This window comes from Vicugna pacos, chromosome 6 (assembly GCF_048564905.1).
Source record: "Vicugna pacos chromosome 6, VicPac4, whole genome shotgun sequence".
NCBI classification, from domain to species: domain Eukaryota; kingdom Metazoa; phylum Chordata; class Mammalia; order Artiodactyla; family Camelidae; genus Vicugna; species Vicugna pacos.
In genome coordinates this window covers 61744468-61764466 of record NC_132992.1, presented here as the reverse complement: position 1 = coordinate 61764466, position 19999 = coordinate 61744468, and the positions used below count along the sequence as shown (strand labels likewise).

General features: G+C 41.9%; 1 protein-coding gene across 5 annotated transcripts in view; it reads right to left on the bottom strand.

Annotated features, from left to right (window-relative positions):
- The window catches only part of SYT16 (synaptotagmin 16), a 217838-nt gene that overhangs the window by 14476 nt on the left and 183363 nt on the right, over positions 1–19999 (bottom strand). For all 5 annotated transcript variants that reach the window (XM_072963177.1, XM_072963175.1, XM_072963176.1 and 2 more), the window contains 2 exons: positions 16877–17317; positions 13569–13758 (listed from right to left, as the gene is read on the bottom strand). In XM_072963177.1, coding sequence (XP_072819278.1) covers positions 13569–13758; positions 16877–17317 — 631 coding nt within the window. The remainder of the gene's footprint in view (positions 1–13568; positions 13759–16876; positions 17318–19999) is intronic.

Here is a 19999-nt window from a genome sequence, read left to right as displayed (position 1 = left end):
TAACAAGATAAAGATACCCATCGTGTTCTACGTGTTTTTCTTTTCATAATCAGAATACTGTTTATGCCTAGATTGAATAGTCTCTCTTCTTCTCACTCTCTACATATTGCTTGGACCCTCTCATCCACTTAGTGACAACTACCCAATCTGTATCTCTGGCCTTAACTTCTCTCTCAAGCTCAAGAACCACGTGAATACCACATTTCTTCCTATGGAATCCCACACACATCTCACATTCATCATGTCTCCAACGCTTAAAAACTCGCTGCTTCAATCGTCCCCAACTCTCTGTCCTCCACTCAAGTATCCAAATCAGAACTCAGGACTACATTTTTGACAGGACTGGCTTCCTTGCCCCTAGTCCAGCCAATCAGTCACCAAGTTCTGTGGATTCTACCTCCTTAATAGCTTCCAAATCCACCCACTTCTTTCCATCCCCAAAGCCACTGAACCCTCAGTGTACACCATCAGCTCAGGTCACCAGCATCTCTCACTTGCATCATTGCTTGTATCCTCACTGATCTCCAGTCGCTGGACTGCCCAATCCCAGAGTCAGAGGGATCTTTGTAAAATGCAGATCTGGTTGTGTCACTCTCAGTAACAAAGAAAGACTAAATCTTCAATACATCCCACTAGTCTCAGGATAAAAACTAAATTTCTTGGTACAGACTGCATACCCTGACTCTTTTATCTTCCAGTTTCATTGTGCACCACCGTTGTGCTTATACACTTCAGTCCCACTACCCTGAACTACCTTCATCCCTCCAACCCACCCTGCCCTCTTTCCCTCGCACTTCCTCACAAATTATACGTGCCCTGAGGTCCCCAATGATATCCACCTCCACGTGGTTATTCATTCTGTTTATTTGTTCGGTTTGGATGTCACTCCATCCAGGAATCTTTGCTGACTGCTTTCCCCCACCCTGACCGTCTATAGGCTCCATCAAAATGTAGTTTTAGCCTCTCTCAGCACTTACTACCCAGTATTACTATTGCATATTTACTTTTCTGCAAGACTGTCAGTTTCCCGATGGTAGAAAGAGGGATTGCCGTGTTTACCACTGTACCCCCATGCCTGGTGTAGCATCTAACATGTGAAAGACACTTACTAAATATTAAATATTTTGTAATGAATGCTTGTGACTATCCAGGAGGCTCACTCTTCTTTTTCTTTGGGTCTCGAGTTCTCAGACTTTCAAAATGCAGCTAACCCCTCATTTTATAACCCCTGCAACAGGATGCTATGAGATGCTGACTAGCATCACATGTTAAGTCATTTATAGAAAGGAAGTATTAACATAGTCTATTTTGCTAAGATTGCTGAATGGATAATTACAAATAAAATTATCTCCTACAATAAATTAAATGATTTTAATAAAAATATAATAAAAAATAAAAAATAATTATCAATTTCTTGACCCTCTCTAAACTACAATCTTTTACCACTAATTTGTGTGTGTCCTATCCTAAAAAAAAATCTAAATGTTCCAGTATTTCCTGAATTTTATCATCCTGTACATTCTGTTCAACACAGGCTAAAAGCTGATTAGTGTTGACTGCTCACTTTCCCACCTAACAACCAGTCAAACTTTTTAAAGTGTAAACCCAGATCTCTGTAATTTGCCGTTCTCTACAAGCGCATTGTAAGATAGCAAACAAATTACAACCTGCAGTTTCCTTTCTATGTTGATCTTTTTCTATTCCGGTTTGATGTGTTATTTTATGCACTTATCTGCTGAGAAACACAAGGTGTGAAATTACACTTCAGGTGTGAAAACACTTCTCTCTCTCAGAAACAGGGCTCTCCGCTCTTCCAACTGCTCTGCGGAAAAAGCTGTCAGAAAACCGACGATGGGGGAGTAAAAGTGTGTTTCTGCAGCTGTACAGCTACATGGTTCCTCAAGGAAAAGCTCAATCCAGTCACCAAACTGCCCTGGCGATTCTGCCACCAGTTATGGCAGTGGGAGTGGAAATTCATCTTGCAAAGACCGGCTCATTTCAGAACGAGAGCAATTTCAAGTTTCATCTTGTCAGGGGATCATTTTCTAATCACAAGAAAGGCTATTTACTACCAGACCACCGTCAGTGAAGCTGAATTGTATGAGTGTGACAAAAAGGGAAAATAATAATTTTATAAACAATCCAGTCTGAGGACACCTGACCAGAAGAAGAGAACTGCTGTTGATTGTTCCAGCTCTAAAGGGAATCTTTTTATCAGCGGTAATCATGTGCCGGAGCAAAGGCTGTGCCCAGAAAATTCTACTTGTGAGAAACTGTGGGGAGCAAGGCTGGGGTCTTTGGGGCTCAATGATTTATTCTGATGAGCACAAATCAGAATGGAAGAGAAAGGGTCAAGGAAATATACAACTTAACTGAGCTCTGTTTTAATTCTTTGGAATTGATAATACTTGCTGTGGAACAACACTGAGCAATATTTTATTTTCTGGTGATGAGTCAGATGCCTCTCAGTGTCTCTAGCAACTCAAAACCAGCATTAAAAGACTGAATGGGAAGTTGTGGTATATTTATACAATGGAATACTACTCAGCCATAAAAAATGATAAAACAATGCCATTTGCAGCAACATGGATAGCCCTGGAGAATGTCATTCTAAGTAAAGTAAGCCTGAAAGAGAAAGAAAAATACCATATGATATCACTCATATGTAGAATCTAAAAAAGAAAAAGGCAAATTAACTTATATATAAAACAGAAACAGACTTACAGACATAGTATACAGGCTTGTGGTTGCCAGGGGGAGGTGGGTGGGAAGGGATAAACTGGGAGTTCAATATTTGCAGATACTGACTGGTACATATAAAATAGATAAACAAGTTTATGCTGTATAGAACAGGGAAATATATTCAATATCTTATAGTAGCTTACAGTGAAAAATAGTATGAAAATGAATATATGTATATTCATGTATGACTGAAGAATTGTGTTGTACACAAGAAATTGACAAAACATTGTAAACTGACTATACCTCCATAAAAAATTAAAAAAGAAAGAATGAGCAAGTGAAAGAGAGAACATTAAGAAATAGCAAAAAGAAGGAAAGAAGGAAAGAAGGGAAGGAAAGGAAGAAAGGAAGAAAGGAAGAAAGAAAGACGAATAGGTCATAATCCCTTGATAGTCCTGGGTACTGCTCTTCTGACCCAGCCCTGTCAACTGCTCTACAGGTCCCCTGTCTCTTTCTGCATAAAGGAAGATACCTCGTGCACCAGAAAAACTGTAACACTACAATATCACCAATCTATCATGGCACCAAAGTATGCCATTTGGAACTCAGAAGTCATTTTTCCAAACAAAAAACATAATACCAAGATGGTTAATCACAGAGCTCATACAAAACACCTGCCCGAGTGCTGCATAATGTTCTACCTAACATACTTAAGACTCAGCCTCAGGGTAGGGGTCGGGGTGGGGCACCACGATTCTCTGGGCAATGATAAGGCATCCGGTCATTTAACCTCCATCTCTTAATTTATTAACAATGATAAAACATTTTCAACATACATAAAAGAGAATAATATTACACGTACCCAAATGCCCACCATGTAGACTTGGGATATTTATTTTAGCACTTGTCGTATCTACTATAGAGCTTTTTGCTTTTGTTTGATTCTTAGGAAATAAAATATTGTAATGGAAGATCCCTGAGTATTCCTTCTTGATCCTGTTTGGTTTCCTCTCACTAAAGGTAATTCCCATCCTGGATTTGGAGTTTATCATCTTCATGTATGTTTTTAGCCTTTCACTATATAAGTAGCTGTAAATAAAGATATCCAAAATATACTTAACAGTATTCTGCACGTTAAAAAAGCTATTTAATATTTTACTGTATGTCTTCCCAAAACTTGCCTTTTTTTCATACAGTATTACATTTTTTATATTACCTATACTGATATATACACCTGTGATTCATTTAAGTGTTGTATAGTGTTCCAGTGAATTCATAAGCCACAATTCATTTATCCATTATCCTAATTAATGAACATTTAATGGTTTATAATAACCAAGAATTGAAGAGATATTGATGAACATTTTTCTATATTTTACATTGTAGCAATATTTGAAAATTTCTCTAATACATACCTAGGACTGGTTTGCTGGCTCTTTATAAATTCTAGATACAAAATCTTATTTTGATTGCTAATATCTTCTTGCCTGTGGCTTATCCTTTTGCTTTGTTTATAGTGACTTTTATAGTATAAATACTTTAAATTTGTGTAGTCAGATTTATCAATGTTTTCCTTTTCACTTGGTGCATTAAAAAAATTGTTTAGGAAATCCTACCGGAACTCAATGGTCTCCCACATTTTCTTCTGTGAGTCTTAAGAATTTGTTTTTCACATCTGATCTTTAATCCACCTGAAATTGATCTTTCTGTGTGGTGTGAGGTAGGGATCTAATTATTTTTTCCATGTGGAAAGCATTTTTCATTAAATACTTCATTATCTTCCAACTGATTTGTAATACAATGTTGGTCAGATATCAAGTGCCCAGCTTTAGCACCTTCCCCTAACTTGATAAGATTAATTATCATCATTTTATAATATGTCTTGATATTTGCTAGGGAGAATCCTTCTATCATCTCTTAAAAAACTATTTTAAAAGTTCTTGCTTAGTTTAACTGGCTCTTGTATATGAATTTGAGAATCAGTTTGTCAAGTTTTATTTTCTAAAAAAGAAAAATACACCCCCAAAAAAAACTCTGTGGGGATTTTGACTGGGATTGTACTAGATATATTGATTAATCTGGGGAGAGCTGTTGTTTTTCACAATATAGATTATTCTCACCAATAAACGGTTTTTATCTATTTAGTTTTCTTTTGTGTCTTTCAAAAAGTGTTGTGATTTTTTTCCCCATAATTTTCTTACTCATCTTTTATTAATGCTATCCTTCAGTACCATAGGCACTGTTAGTGTGTCAAAACTCTTTGTCTCTGATATATTAGAAACATGTTTATATAAAAAAAGTGTTATTAGTTTAAATTTGTAGATTTTTCTTGTATTTTTTTGTATTTATCCATTTTTTTCTTAATCTACTGAATTGCCCTGTTGCCAGTCTAATGTTAAGTAACAGTGATGCTAGTGGGAATCCTTATTTCGTTCCTGACTTTAAAGAGAGTTCAGGATTAAGAATGGTGGGTAGTGTCTATCTTCTTAAAATGCACACTATCAAGGTTAAGCAAGTTCCCTTCTGTACCACATATTAGTTGTTGACAGTTAAGACTGTTTACACCTTTCTAAGCTCTTTCCTTTACCAAAGGGACCTAAAGCCTTAATATTACATTCCCCCCGAATCTCCTACCAGTAAGATCCCGATTAGATTCCATTAATGAAAGCTACCTGTATGAGACTGGAAACTAGAAGGAAAGTGGAAGCCACAATCCTCTAGACGCAGCTGAAAGCACGTGCACAGACCTGAGCAGGTGGCAAAGGGGAGTTCTTACTCACAGTGCTCAAACGTCCTTATGGGAATCATCCCTTTTGCGTGCACACAGCTCAGATCAGACTAGCATCTTTCCTGTGACGCCTGTACTTCTGGATTTCCTGGAGAGGGACTTCCTGAACTTCAGTCCCCTGCCTTTCCATGCTTAAAACCTTCAATAAACAACTTCTGACTCAAAATACCTACAGTATTTTGTAATTTCCCAAAAAATCTGACTGATAACAGTAACTGGTAATCTGAACGGAAATGTTACCAAAATAAAAACATAGGAATAACCATTAGCCTGGAAGTTGGGTACCAGGTGATGAAGAAACTACTGTCAGAGGTTAGAATAGTGGAGACCCATCATCCCTCTTATGTGATGGTTAAACTGCCACCTGCTATACCTTGGAAGGAAGAGCATATGCCTAATGTTTATTGCTCTAAGACTGAAAAACAGAATGTTCAAAGTGTATCTTCTGTATTGCTGACTTCATTTGGGGGGTGGGGAGAGGTGAAAAGTGAGCTTGGGAAAGAACTGACCAATGTGTAAGGAAAAACAGAGGATAACGAAATTCAGACTTTTCTGTGGTTGGAACATTTCACTGCTTCTAGACCTCCATAGAGCAAGAGATGGATTTTAAAAGGTGTCGAACAACAAAGGCCCAGTAAACCTTCTCAGGTGAATAATGTGATAGTGATTCAGGTCAAGTATCAAATTAAGGATGTAGGCTCCACATCAGATTTGAGTTGACTGGGCAACGTGACTGAGTTTTGAGTAATGGAATACGACATGTGATAAATAGTACCTTCAATCACAGCCAGAGTCAACCACTCCCACCCAAGCCAGAAATCTCCCATGCTGTCTCTTCCCCTGACAACAATGCAGGTCACATCTTAAATGTAATATCACCTCATATAATGGAAAGAATCTATATACCCTGGAGGAGAGTCACCTGCCTGACTTTGGACTGTGATGTCAGGGAGAAACAAACCTTTGCTGGAAGCCACGAGCTCTGCAGGATTTGATACTGCATCATAGCCTCGCCTATACTAACACCCCTTCTATTATTCATCTGCTGTGAGTTATTTTTATCAATAATGGATAGTGCATTTTATCAAAAGCTTATTTTGCAGCTGTTGAGATAATCAGGTTTTCTCATAAATCAGCTGGTATGGTGAACTACACTAGATTTTTCCTAATGTTAAATCATTCTTGCATTCCTGAGCTAAGCCCAATTTGTTGGTAATGAGTATTTTTTCCTCTTACATGCTATGAAGCTAGGTGGGCCCAATATAAACTGCAGTGTATGTGACAGGATGTGAGGATGGGGACAGGGAAAGATTGGGAGGAAGAGAAATATTAATCTAATGTTGTCTCTATCTTTTACATAGCAGTTTTAGTCCCTTTACATTTATTATGATCATGGATATATTTTGATTTATTTTTATTGTTGTGGCTTGTGCTATCTATTCTGTATTTTGCAGGCTTTTAAATATCTTTCTGCTTTCTCTTAGATTAACTGAACTTTCATTTTAATTTATTCCCTCTTCTGGTTAGAAAGTTGGATTAAAATGTTAACATGTACACTTGATTTAACATCTAAAATAAATCAGTACCTCTACCCTCTTTTTAAACAACACGAGGGCCTCAGATTTCTTCAACTTCCATCTCCTCTTTGCATCCTTCTCATCTTTTTATTTCTGCCTAGAATCTCATTTCTACATTGTTGTTGCGGTCTCGGTACTAGTCGTTGTTTCCTATTGTTGCTGTTTTAGTTTTCTGTAGTACATAGGGGCTAATGCTTACCTCCATGTTGACATTTTTGTTGTTTTTGTTCATTTTTCCTTCTCCCACCTCACTATTTCCTTCAAAGTTCCATTTCTTTCTTCCTGAAATAACATCAGTTAGTAGCTCTTCCAGTGATAAACCCTTTCAAATCTTCTGAAAAAGATTTATTTTTCCTTCACTTGAAAAGCATAGCAAGTTGAGAGTTTTCCTCTTAAGCCTTTGAAGATATTCTCCCTTGTCCTTGGGCTTCTATCATCGCTGTTAGTAAGTCTGTCCTTAGTCTGTCATTATTCTGCAGAAAGCTGTGGGTTTTTTCTAAAATCAGCTTTATTGAGGTGTATCTCATATGCCACGGTAACTGTATTTTCCCCCCATTGCTTTTCAGATTTTCTAACTTTGATACTGAGAGAATTAAATGAGTTGATGTAAGTAAAGGAACATCACCTATGCACTTGATAAGTTAGTGCAACATAGAAATCTTCATGTGAATTGGCTCTAATTCTAAGCACACAGTGGCAATTAATAAGTACTCACTAACTTAACACTGGACCAGGATTTTAAAAGAAGGTGGTATGTTCCCTATCTGGTCATGTCCACATAGTCCTCATTTTCTTGCCTTTCATCCATAAAGTGTACCCATCTCCTGCATCCCACTGGTTCTTCACACTAAATATGAGGCAGCTTGATTTGCTTTTGTGTTTTTCCTTCCTCTAGTCTCTGCCATTGTGAGTGTCTAACAAGGTTAATATGCTGCTGCTGTCCTAAGTATTATCATTTGGGATGTAATTATCACATGTGGTGAATCATGCACATGCTGAGAGGCTGGGGAACTTGTTGTTTTTAACTGGAGGGGAACATCTTAATGACAGTTTTTGACAAGTGTGTATATATACACACATATACACAATGCAGTACCACAATGCAGAAGGATGGAGAAAGAGAACCTGCCAACAGAATAGCTAACTTTTTTTAATGTAGACTTGTATCAGTAACATTAGCTTGTTAAACTCATTTAATAAGGAAGGAAATGAAGTTCGGAGAGGTTAAATCAAATGTCGGGACCATGCAATAACCAGTTGGCAGGCCCCAAAAAAGAACAGAACGGAGCTGCTAAACTGTTAGTGAATTGCTTTCCCATGAAGGCAAATTCGAAAGATAATCAAATGTTTCTAATTCTCAATGGTAACTTTTTCAAAAGCATCTGTAAATGCATATCAGGATTTCAGATGTCTACTGGACATTGTAAGTGGCTGGACCATCTGCCAGGTACAGATGCGTGCACTATCCCTTGCCATCAAATTTGTAGACTAGCTGGTACCATCTAACAGCAACAACGACAACACTGACCACACGTACTAAGTCGGGTTTTCCCTTGAAAGTGCCTTGAATGGTTCCTAACGCGGTGTTACCTGATTGAGCTAAGATTAGTTCATTTTGTTACCTCGTTTATATGTTATTTCTGAATAGGTCCTATGGGATAGTTTCAGTAATTTTCAAATAGCCTATTTCATTTTCCCTAGCCCATCTATGATTTGAAAAAGCATACATTTATATGTCTATATTTATTTGTGTATATATGTTTTTATATACATATTTAAAATTTTATAATATGAGCATTTTCAGAAGGAAGGAAGGAAAGGGAAGGAAAGAAAGGATGTCGATATAAAAATCTGTCTGTCTGTCTGTCTGTCTAAAGAAAAGGTTAAAGTTAGAAATAAAGAAAAGCCAAGCCACACACTTTGTCTTGGGATGGATGTGGTTTATGAAGGATGGTACATAAGATGCCCTCATGTTTATTTTCTTGGTACCCTGTCTATCCTTTCCAAGGCTGAGTCAGGGGAATAAGGTTGGGACTTGAGATGTCAACATAATAAAAAATAATATAATGCCCACCACAGCAGCCACTATCAATGGCTAAAACTCATTTTACTTTTAGCACCTGACCCAGATGAACTATTTCAGACCAGATCAACTTTTTATGCCCAATATTTTATAACTAAAAATTTCAAATACCCTGAAAATTTGAAATAATTAGACAGTGAACACCCATATATCCATCACCTAGATTCTTCAATTGTTATATTTTGCTCCATTTGTGCTAGGGACTGAAGGTATGTGTCCTCCCCAAATTCATATGTTGAAGTCCTAATCTCTAATGTGATAATATTTGGACGTGGGACATTTAGGAGGTAATTAGGACATGACAGTAGAGCCCTCATGCATGAGATTGGTGCCTTTACAGGAAGAGACATGAAAGAGATGTTTTCTCTCTTCACCATCTGAGGATACAGCAAGATGTTTGTCTGCAAACCAGGAGGAGGGGTCTCACTAGGAACTGAATCAACTGGCACCTTGATCTTGGACTTCTCAACTTCCAGAAATCTGAGAAATAAATTTCTATTGTCTAAGCCACCTAGTCTATGTATGGTGTTTTTGTTACAGTAGCCTGAGCTAACAGAATTTGCCCTCTCATATATCTATTCTATCTATCCATCAATACATCATAGTTGTCACCATCATTGCTCTTTACCCCTAAACATTTCAGCATGCATTTTATTAGAGTTCAATATTTTATGGTTCTTTTCTATTTTAAGGTAAGATTTACATACAGTGAAATGGACAATGCAAATATCACTCCAGAATATTCCCTCATGTTCCTGCCTAGTCCATCCTGATACCAATACCAATCCTGCAGCAATCCTTCTGCTTTTCAGTATATGTAAATGAGTTTTGCTTGTTTCAGAACTTCAAATAAATGGGATCATGCAGTAAGTACTCAATATGCTTTTGAGATTCCTCCATGTTGTTGAATGCCTCAGTTAATATCATTCATTTTTCATCACTGAATAGTATTCCACTATAAAATATATCTTAATTTGTTTATTCATTCATGAGAACAAGAGGGCTTTTTGCAATTTTTGCATATTATGAATAAAACTGCTACAGACATTCTTGTCCAGGTCTTTTTTTTTTTTTTAAACTTCTGGGTAAGAAGTGGAACTGCTGGATTTTCAGTGCATGTTTAATTGTGTAAGAAACAGCCAGGCCTTTTCCCAAAATGTTGTTCCATTTTATCCTCCCACCAAGAATGTATCCTCCACCTCCTCACCAGCACTTGGGGGAATCAGCATTTTTTAGTTTTAGCCACTCTAGGGGGTGATGTCGTGGAGTCTCATTTCTCTACAAATGCAACCACTAGCTCCTGCCTATCAGATCAAAAGCCTTCCTCCCCAAGGATGTACCTCAGAAGTTTGAGGAGGGGAGCTTACATCTCAGTGGCTTATTTCTTTGACAACCCTAAAAGAAGAGAGAAACTTTATCTATTCTTTGTCCTCCTGTCCTCTGTCTTGCTTAGAAAAAAAAATTTTAAATATCAGAACAGTCATCTGACCGGATCAAGTTGGCAAGTTCCAAATTACCTTTTGTTTCATGATACATTCTGAGGCAAAAGATTCTCACTGCCAAATCCCAGCCTTTGTCTGTTTCCAACAAGATTTAGAGCCGTCAATATTCTGGAGAAGAGAAGTTCCCAGCACTCAGGCTCAACCCCTTTTTCTTCGGGCTTCCCTAGGAATCATTCTTCACAGTATCAGAGTGGCCCTGCAGGGCAGGACTGATGATGTCCCCTCTACAGAGGAGGTCACTGCCCTGAGCTGAGAGGGTCTCAAGCATAGGATGTGTGGCCCTCACATACACATGTTCCTACCCGTGCCTCTTCCCTGGCAGGCAGCTCCCTGGGGGTGGACTCTGATGCAGGGCTCTGGGGCGACCCCTGCCCACCCTCCACCTTCACTGGGGAGATGAGTGCACTTGGCAGCCCCCTCTCCCATTCCCCCCAATCGGGCCCATTCATCTCCCAGCCTGCATCCTTCCTCCTTCTCCCTGTCTTTCTTCTAATGTTGCTCAGTTACCTCATCAAGCCCTTGTTCCCTCCTCCTTTCTCTTATCCTCTTGCCTATGGGGACTAAAACTGTATCCTAGGCTCGCCTCACGACTGCCAAAGTCCTGCTAGTGGCGTAATGAAGTGGAACATAATGAAGACCCAATGTCGTCAGCATCTCAAGCCCTTGAAAGTACCAAGAGGTCCCTTTCAGAATCTTCACAAAAGAATCTTCCACTTTCTGAACCCTTCCTAATTAAACTGGCTTTTCCTCAAGTACCAACATTCTAGGTAAACAAAAAACTTTTGTCTTCACTCGGGTTTCTGCTTTAATTAATAGCATCACAGCAACATTGTCTTTTATTCCTTTGGTTGCAAAGATACAGTATGCCCGATACACTTTAAGTTAAACTGCAGTACTAGTCTAAGAAAAATCATGTCATAAATGCCTAACTGACTTAAATTTCTGGAATAAAATCAATTCCAGAATTGGGACTTGCCTTTTTTTCCCTATTCAATTTTAAATGTGTGTTGTAAGAATTTCCTCTTTGGCACATTTCCTTTTACATAGAAATGTATGAAGATACAAGAGCATCATCCCCAACATCACAGCTTTATATGCAGTATCCCTACCTAGAAAGTATATATTATTATGACCCCATTTTACAGATGAGGAAACTGAGAGAAAATTTCAGTAACTCACAGCCAGTAAGTGGCAAAGACCCTGAAGTCACATCTCAGTTTGATGCCCTCCAGCTGATGCTTTCTTAGCCACCATGCTCTCCTTCTCCCCTGGCACCGCCCAGTATGCAAATTAAAGCTTCCCGCATGGGGTAGAACAGGCCATGACTGTGCGATCCACCTCCGCACCATTCTCTGCAGCCACACCATGTTCTTCCCCATAAACTGTTCAGATTTCACCAAGTCTCAGGAAGACAGGGAAAGAGACCAGCAAAAGCTTTGAAGGAAAAAGCAGTAAATCTATAGCTATTTTTAAAAAATTGTACCTAGAAAAGAGATTCTACCCATGCATTTAACAATCAGCACCTATTATGCATTTTAAATAGCTCTTACCTGCTTCTGGGCGTTGATACTGAGTATGTCTTATGCCCCTGGTCTCTTCTGTTATCCAGAGTGCTGGGCTTTCCTTACTAATGTGCTCTAATGGCTTTAACACAGACAGACTAACAAGATACTCTTGAACAGAGACATGGTGGGTAGCAGCACAAACACTAGAAAGAGTGAGAGCCCAGATCTGGTCATAGGAGCTGACCTCTTTCTACAGTTGGCTTTTCACCCAACACTGACAATTGAGTCCACAGTCCATTGCCGCTTGCAGACCATCATGTTATTATTGACCTCACCCTTATTTCAGGAAGACTCAGGTGTCTGTGGTGGACAAACTCACTTGCCCCCCAACTCTACCCACTTCTAGTTTATCTTCCTGGACCCCAAGGACTGGAAACTGAATGATATTTTCCAGACTCTCTTGCAGCTAGAATTCTAGATATAAATTAGGTTCCTCTGACTAGATGTGCTTGCATGAGACCCAGAAGTCAGAAGTAAGGCAAAAACCTTCTTCCTGCCCTTTCTCAAGCTATTTCTGCTGACAAGTAAGATCATTCAAAAGTGAGCTAATTTTTGAGCAGCATTATTCCAAGGTTCAATCTCCAGCTTCTTGGGTATTGAGAGGCAATTTGGGCTGTTGGCCACAACAGCACTTTTATTCTGGCCTCCTGAGCCCTGGACAGCAGCTATGGGAGTATGTCTTGAGCTGCTCTTTCCAGGGGCAATCTCAGAAGTGCTAGCTCCCCTAGCGAGTCCAGCCTGATTGCCGCAGATCCTCCTGCTCCACCCCTTTCTCCATCAACAACGTAACGGCTCACATTTGCTGAATGCTCACTATGTGTCAGGCACTATGCTGAATATTCTACACAAACCATTTTATTTAAACCTCAAAACAACCCATGAGGAAGTTACTACTCATATTCCTTTCTTTCAGATAAGTCTACTGAGATTCAGAAGCAAAAGGTAAATTGTATAGGATCAGAGCAAAGCTGGTGGGTGAATGAGCAGAGCTGGAATGAGATCCCAGATCTGCCTGGTTCCAAAGACTGAGCTCTGCTTCTTTAAAGGTGTTTGAGGGCCTTGGACCTATTAGCAGATTTCAATTGTCCACACACATTGTGTCGCTCAAAAGACATCATTCTTTCCCCTTTAATGATAAACACATAGAGGTCAGCCTATTTTGTATCAAGATGCATCCAAATAGGGAAGAAGCCTTTGATCTAACCAGATAGAAAGGCGCTGTGAAAACCCAGAGGTATCGCTTTGTAAAAACGTATCTAAGTCACCCCAAGAATGCTTTTTTGTACAAGTTAAAGCATTAAGATGAAAGCAGAGACAGCCTTCCACCTGCCCCTGGGAGGACCAGAGCTGGGCGTACAGACTGGCACTTACCAGGCGCTCTGCTCACAGCGAGGTTTCGGAAATGGCTGCCTTTGATCACTTCCACGGATAATCGCCCCGTTGTGGCATTGTACGACAGCCCCACCAACAGCTCTGGCGCCCCTCCATGCGACAGCGACTGCGTGGATGAAGCGCTATCACTGTGAGAAACTGCAGATGGGCTGAGTGGAGACTCTCCACCCTGTGGGGGAAGAACAACAAAGGGTCCATTGGCCCTGGCTGCACGCTTCTCCCTCCCAGAAAGCCCATGTTATGTTTGGGGAAATTGTGGCCCGGTCTCCACTGCTGCCAAAGATTACTAATGGCGCACTTGGTGTGAATGATAATGGGCCCGGGGAGCACAGTCCTGCCCCGGATCCCCTGCGTTATTCGCTGACACGTTTGTTTCAAGGGCTGACTCTACTCACTATTTCCTCTCTAAAGACAAAACGGACAAAGATGTTATTACTGGTGTAAATCAAACCCTCGAAGATACATGGCGAGCTAATAATACATTGGATATAGACCAAAATTCCCTCCTGGGTCACTGGGACTCCAGTGTTTCTATGGAAGCCACCCACTGCAGGCACGAGTTTTGTTTCTGTTCTCCACAGCTTCTGGATGAGTGGAGCCACACAAGAGGCATTTCTGTCTTCGCTAGAAATGACCACTGGCCGTCTACCACCCTAGAGAACATTTGGCTTCTACTTCTGCTTCTTAAGGTTGTCAGGAATATGGCAGATGCAACATTTTTTCTCCTAAGGAAATGAATTCTATTGAAAATGAGTGCTTAGCAGGGAGGGCATAGCTCAAGTGGTAGAGTGCATGCTTAGCATGCATGAGGTCCTGGGTTCAATCCCCAGTACCTCCTCCAACATAAACAAATGAATAAACCTAATTACCTCCCCCAAATAAAAAAACAAACAAACAAATGTGTGCTTTTATACTGTAGGATGGGGGAAAGGGGGGAGGGGGGAAGTGGGGAAGGGGGGAGGGGAAAAGGGAGGAAGGGAGGGAGGGAGGGAGGAAGGAAGGAAGGAAGGGAATAAATGAGTGCTTGGACAACCGCTGAATAAGGACGCTGACACATGGACTGTGAATCTTAGAGACCTGCAGGCACCAGGGGAGCCCAGGGGAGCTCACACTTTCTGTTACATATTCATACAAGTGCTTCTTCAAGTGCCCACCTTTCTGCACCAGACACTCTGGGAGGAGGCATGCATAGCAGATCATCAACTCTCACTCAAGAAGCACGAGTGGGACTGGGCTGTGAGGGGCAGGCCAGCCAGCCTTCCATGGACACCACCTCCTCCATCAGAAACATGTGCATCACGCTTTGCTCAAAACTGAGTCTTCTCAGCTTCTGAAGTCATTTCCTAAAAACCTCTCATCAGGAACCCCAATTAATAAATGTATCAAAAGGAATTAAGTATTCTTCATGTCTTAGGAAAATATCCTGTTTGCCAAGCCATGGGCATCCCTGAAGAGCCCACGGAGGCTTTCATGGGCCACGATTGGTAAACCAGAGGGCTAGGTGGTTTTGATACGTGCCTTAGAGCCCCCGCTGTCCAGATGATGACAATCCAACAATGAAACATTCACTCTGCTTCTGCAGAAGTGTCCATGGTGGCACCTTTCACTGCATACCTTGCCTCTCCCATCAAATTCTGAATCCTTACCAATCTTCCAGTCCACAGTGCACGGCCCAGTGTCTGGCTTCTAATCATGCTCAACAAATAACTTGTGAATGGAGGCATCTTTACCACCAAGGTTCTTTCACACTGACTCATTCCCCCCACTAGACTCTGTGCCCTCACCACACAGCAGGGGGCCTGGCATAGAGAAACAAGGGGGTGCCCACACCTCCTCCATGCTTTCTTGTGCAGGATTCCTCTGACCTCCTGTGCCTTCTGTTTCCCAGGATTTCAGATCTACTTTACTCAGCGCTTAAAAAAAAAAAAAAAGGGATTTGAGCAGACGTGAGACATGATCTGGGTTATGTTTTAAAAGGCTCCTTCTGGCCCCTGTGTTGGGAATAGTCTATAGGGGCAAAGACAGAAGCCAGGAGACAACCAGGAGGCCACTTCAATAACCCAGCAGAGAGCCAGGCTCTGGCTGAATTCTGAATACAGAGCTCATAGGGTTTCAGGTGGAAGGGAGAGAAGTCACAAATGACTTCTAAGATTTTTGATCTGAGCAACTGAAAGCATGAGACTGCCTTTAGCCAAGATGGGAAGACAGCAGGTGAAGTAGATGGAGTGAGGCAAAAATCAGAATTTTGAGTCTGGAGATATTGTGAGACAGCTAATAAAAAATGTAAGCACCTGGATCTCCCATCACCACGCTCTGGACTTGCTGGCTCCTTTCCTCTTCCTCAGATCTGGCAGGCTCTTTCTCCTGATGTCTGCACATATGCCAGTCCCCCATCTGGAATCAGTGTCCTCCAATGGTCCCCAGTCTGGCTCCCTCGACTCCTTGAGTTCTGTGTTGTATCACCACCTAAACATACCTTCTCTGACCCTCTAAACCAACAGCAGCCCCTGCCACTCGCTCCTTGAGCACCCTGGTTGTCTACTGTCGCCCTGCTCCACCAGACTGTAAGCTTTGTTTACAAGCAACAGCATCACCTGTTTTGTTCTTCCCTCTGTCCCCTTTGCCTGTACAGCACCTGACATATAGTAGGTACTCAGGAAACATTTTCGAATGGATGGCTGATTGGCCCAAGAGCCCAAGATAGGTACCTGATCTTTTACATAATTTTCAAAAGGAGATCCTCACGCTGGATGACATATAACCCACAGCAGTAGTGGGTTACCTATCTTGTAGACATAAAAGCTGTGCTGTCTTTCCTTAAAACCCCAAGGACACAGAGGACAGGGCATATGAGAGAAGCCCACTCATATAAATGGAAGGTCTGAAAAGTGGCTAGAGCTCAGGCACACTTGTTAAAGACCTCACTTTGAAAGTCCCATCTCCGAGATTCATCACAATGCATCCTGGGGGCAGGGCAGGGGGACGGGTGGCAGGACCACTTATCAGCTACCCAGAAGGCTAAGCCACCTCTCCTGGTTTTTCCACGCCTCTTTCACGCTGATGCTGTCATTCCCTAAAACGGACAGGGAACACATCCATCAGGTTACAGGGACTACAGGCACATTCTACCATGAAGTGCAAATCATGGCTTATGAGGATGAGAAGAGCCAAATGGAAAATTCAATTAAGGTGTTTGCATTCACAGGCTGAAGGCACTAAATCAAGGGCTGACAATTCCAGATCCTCAAACAACCCACATCATTAGCGGCACCATTTAACACACTCACACTGATGTTACTTCTTGGCTCCAGAACCAGAGTCACTTTCATTTCCCCTTCCTGGTGCAGGTGGCTGAGATAGAACAGCCTCTCTCCCATCATTCTCTCCCGGGTCATCTTGCGGGCAGCGTACAGGCGGAAGCGGACGGCGCAGGCAGCCACCTCTCTGGGCTCCAGCTTGGCGAAGGTGACTTTCTCCTTGAAGATGGGGTTGGGCCCTCTCTGTATGCTTGTCCTGCCCCTCTGTCTCTTACTGGGAAGCAGCACTACGTGAACTTGCCAGGAGTTGACACCGCTTCGGTCTTTATCTGGGAGGCCATGTGCTCTTACAATGGTCACTATGAGCTTCTGGCTGGCAGCTCTGTATTCAAAGATGACATCCAGGTCACCACATTTTGAGATGGGCTCCAGGACCCCAGATGGCACCTGAAAATTGGTCGCATCCTGTCCCTGTTGCAGACAGAGCGAAAGATTAGGAATGGAATGATGCCTAGTACATTTTGGGAAAATGGTGTCCCTCTGTGCTCCTTCAGAATCCCATACTTTTGGACTTCTAGCACGTATCTCTATACATTAGAAAGGTCTGCTTTCTGGTCTCTCTCTCCACTGGCTTATGAATTCCTTGAGAGTACAATGCTAGGCATATGGTGAGCCTTCATGAATGCTTCTGGAATGAATGAACAAAGCTTTTACATCTGCAAAGTGTTCCCATACACAAAGCCTCTCAAAAAAAGCAAAACTGATCCCATCATTGAAACTGAGACAGTAAGTCTGAAAATGAGTCAATTATGCAACTGCCAAGAGGTAAATTTTCCTCGAGTCCCCAGGAGAATGGTTCAGCCTGGGCCTGGGCTCTCCGAGACAGGACCTCACACAGACAAGAATCATAATGGGGGTCACGGGCAGGCGATCCTTCAGCAGATGTTCAATCTACATGGCAGAAAAGGACAGAGCTTCTACATTTGAGTGACCTTGAATCATCTGGGAATTCTCATTCAGTAGGACTGGGGTCAGGCCTGAGATGCAGCTTTTCTCAGGCCACAAGGACGTCTCAGCTGGCCTTGCATCACTCTTGGAGTAGCTAGGGTTTAGGAGGGCCTCCCCAGCACCACTGTGCAAACAGCAACCCGGGGCTTGCAGATGGGACGCCTGGGTTGACATCATAACTCTCCCACTGACTAGCTTTCTGGCCCTGACCAAACAGGCCACCCTTTCCGTACTCTCCCTGAAAAATGAGCATGAAGGGACCTGATGGACAGAGCGTCGCTGTGAGGTCTTAACAGATGTGGGGAAATATCTGGCTCAGAGAAGACATCACAGATGTCTGTTCCCATCACTGGACTGATGCTACCTGCTTTCACACATGGTCCCTCATTATGAAATACCACTCTTAGACAGCCACTCACCTCCACAGTCAGACTGACGACCTCACTGAGAAGACCAAGCTGAACAGCATTTACTACCATGAACCACCTTCTAACAGACTATTAGCAATAGCAACGTAATTGACTTCTCTTCTGCAGGCATGACTCTTACTCATACCTAATCTTTGGTCTGATTCTTATCGTAAATCAGAATCAGTTCTTCTTTATGTAACTGAACATCAACGTTGCTAATTTAAAGAATTCTTTATTTTTGAAAACATAATCGTACACCTCAAAGGTGCATATTCATCAATGAAACTTCCCCGCAGAGCTCAAGTGAAGGATGTCCTCAGCAATTCCAGGTCTGCCCCTTACTACCTCTAGGGCCTTGGGAAGATTACTTAATCCTTCCCGCTCTCTGTTCTCCACAACAGGAAAACGGGGATGATAGCTCCTTTAGAGGGTTGTTGTGACAATTAAAGGACTCGACACATAGTAGACATCTAATAAATGCTCTCTCTTTTGAGATGCTCATTAGTCTACCAAAAAAAAAATACGCTCCTTGCAAAATAAGGGAAGCATCTTACATCCTTTACTCTGAGCATGCCTTCACGTGTGAGTGTTTCTATTCAGAGGGACTTAGTTTCAAGTGATAAAAGTGGTTGCTATAGAGACTTCTGAAGACAACTGACTGGTGTAGATATAATATTAGAAGCAAGTCTCCAAGGAATTAGACGGATCAAAAATCAAGCCACAGTCTTCTGTTAAAACTCCCATCTATTTCTGCCTACCCTATATTGCTTGCTGGACCATAAGTCATAACAGCTAACACCCACTAAACACTCCCTTATGCCAGGTCCCGCACTAAACCCTTGATGGACTGTAAAAGCCCGCTCTTATGCACTTCAGGCCTTCTTGGCCTCCCCTCTTGTTCTATCTTCCCTATGGGCACAGCCTGTCTGGGCTCCGTCTGGCTTCAGCCTGGTACAACCCAATGAAGTCCTACCTCCCGCCCATGCGATGTAACTCTCAGCTCCAGCCACATGCCTCTCTGTTGATGCCAAGGCTTGCAAAGTTACACAGTCCTGCTTTGCACTCATGTATATAAACTCCAGAGTATGTGTCTGTAGGGGGGGCTTAACGCCCCACGTGGTAGACTTTTCTCCCCTGGGACAGATGTCCTGAGGCTAGCTTGCACAGCTTAGAGCATGGCTCCACAAGATCAAGCCAGGAGTCACAGAGAGCGGTGGCCCCCTGGAGGCCTTTCCTTCCCTGCCTCACTCCCCTTGACCTTCAGTCTTGTTCCCTGGGACTGCAGGTCCTAACAAAGCAGGCTCAGCTTTGGGGAAATCCAGCTACGAAACACCACCTCTTAAAATACTCATATGAACCTAATGAGTCGGATATTTCACTATTTTCATTTTATGGGGAAAGGAACTAAGGCTTAGAAAGGCTAAGTAACTCACTCCTTTGCCCCAGCGTCATATGCCCACCCAGAACTACCCAGGATTAATGTTCAAGGTCCCAAACCTTATATGGAACCATCATGTCTACCTCCTTCTCCCACAAAACCCTCACCTAGCTACTGACACACATAATAAGTGTGTGAGATGAAGAGGGAATAAGATGGGAGGTGAGAGTTGGAAACACACACTATTTTGAATTTTACATCCTTTCAAGCTCCTGCTGTTAATATTAGCTAACTGTTCTAGTTTTGTCATCAACTTCGATGCCAAGGTAAAAATACCCTAGTTAATGAACATCTCTC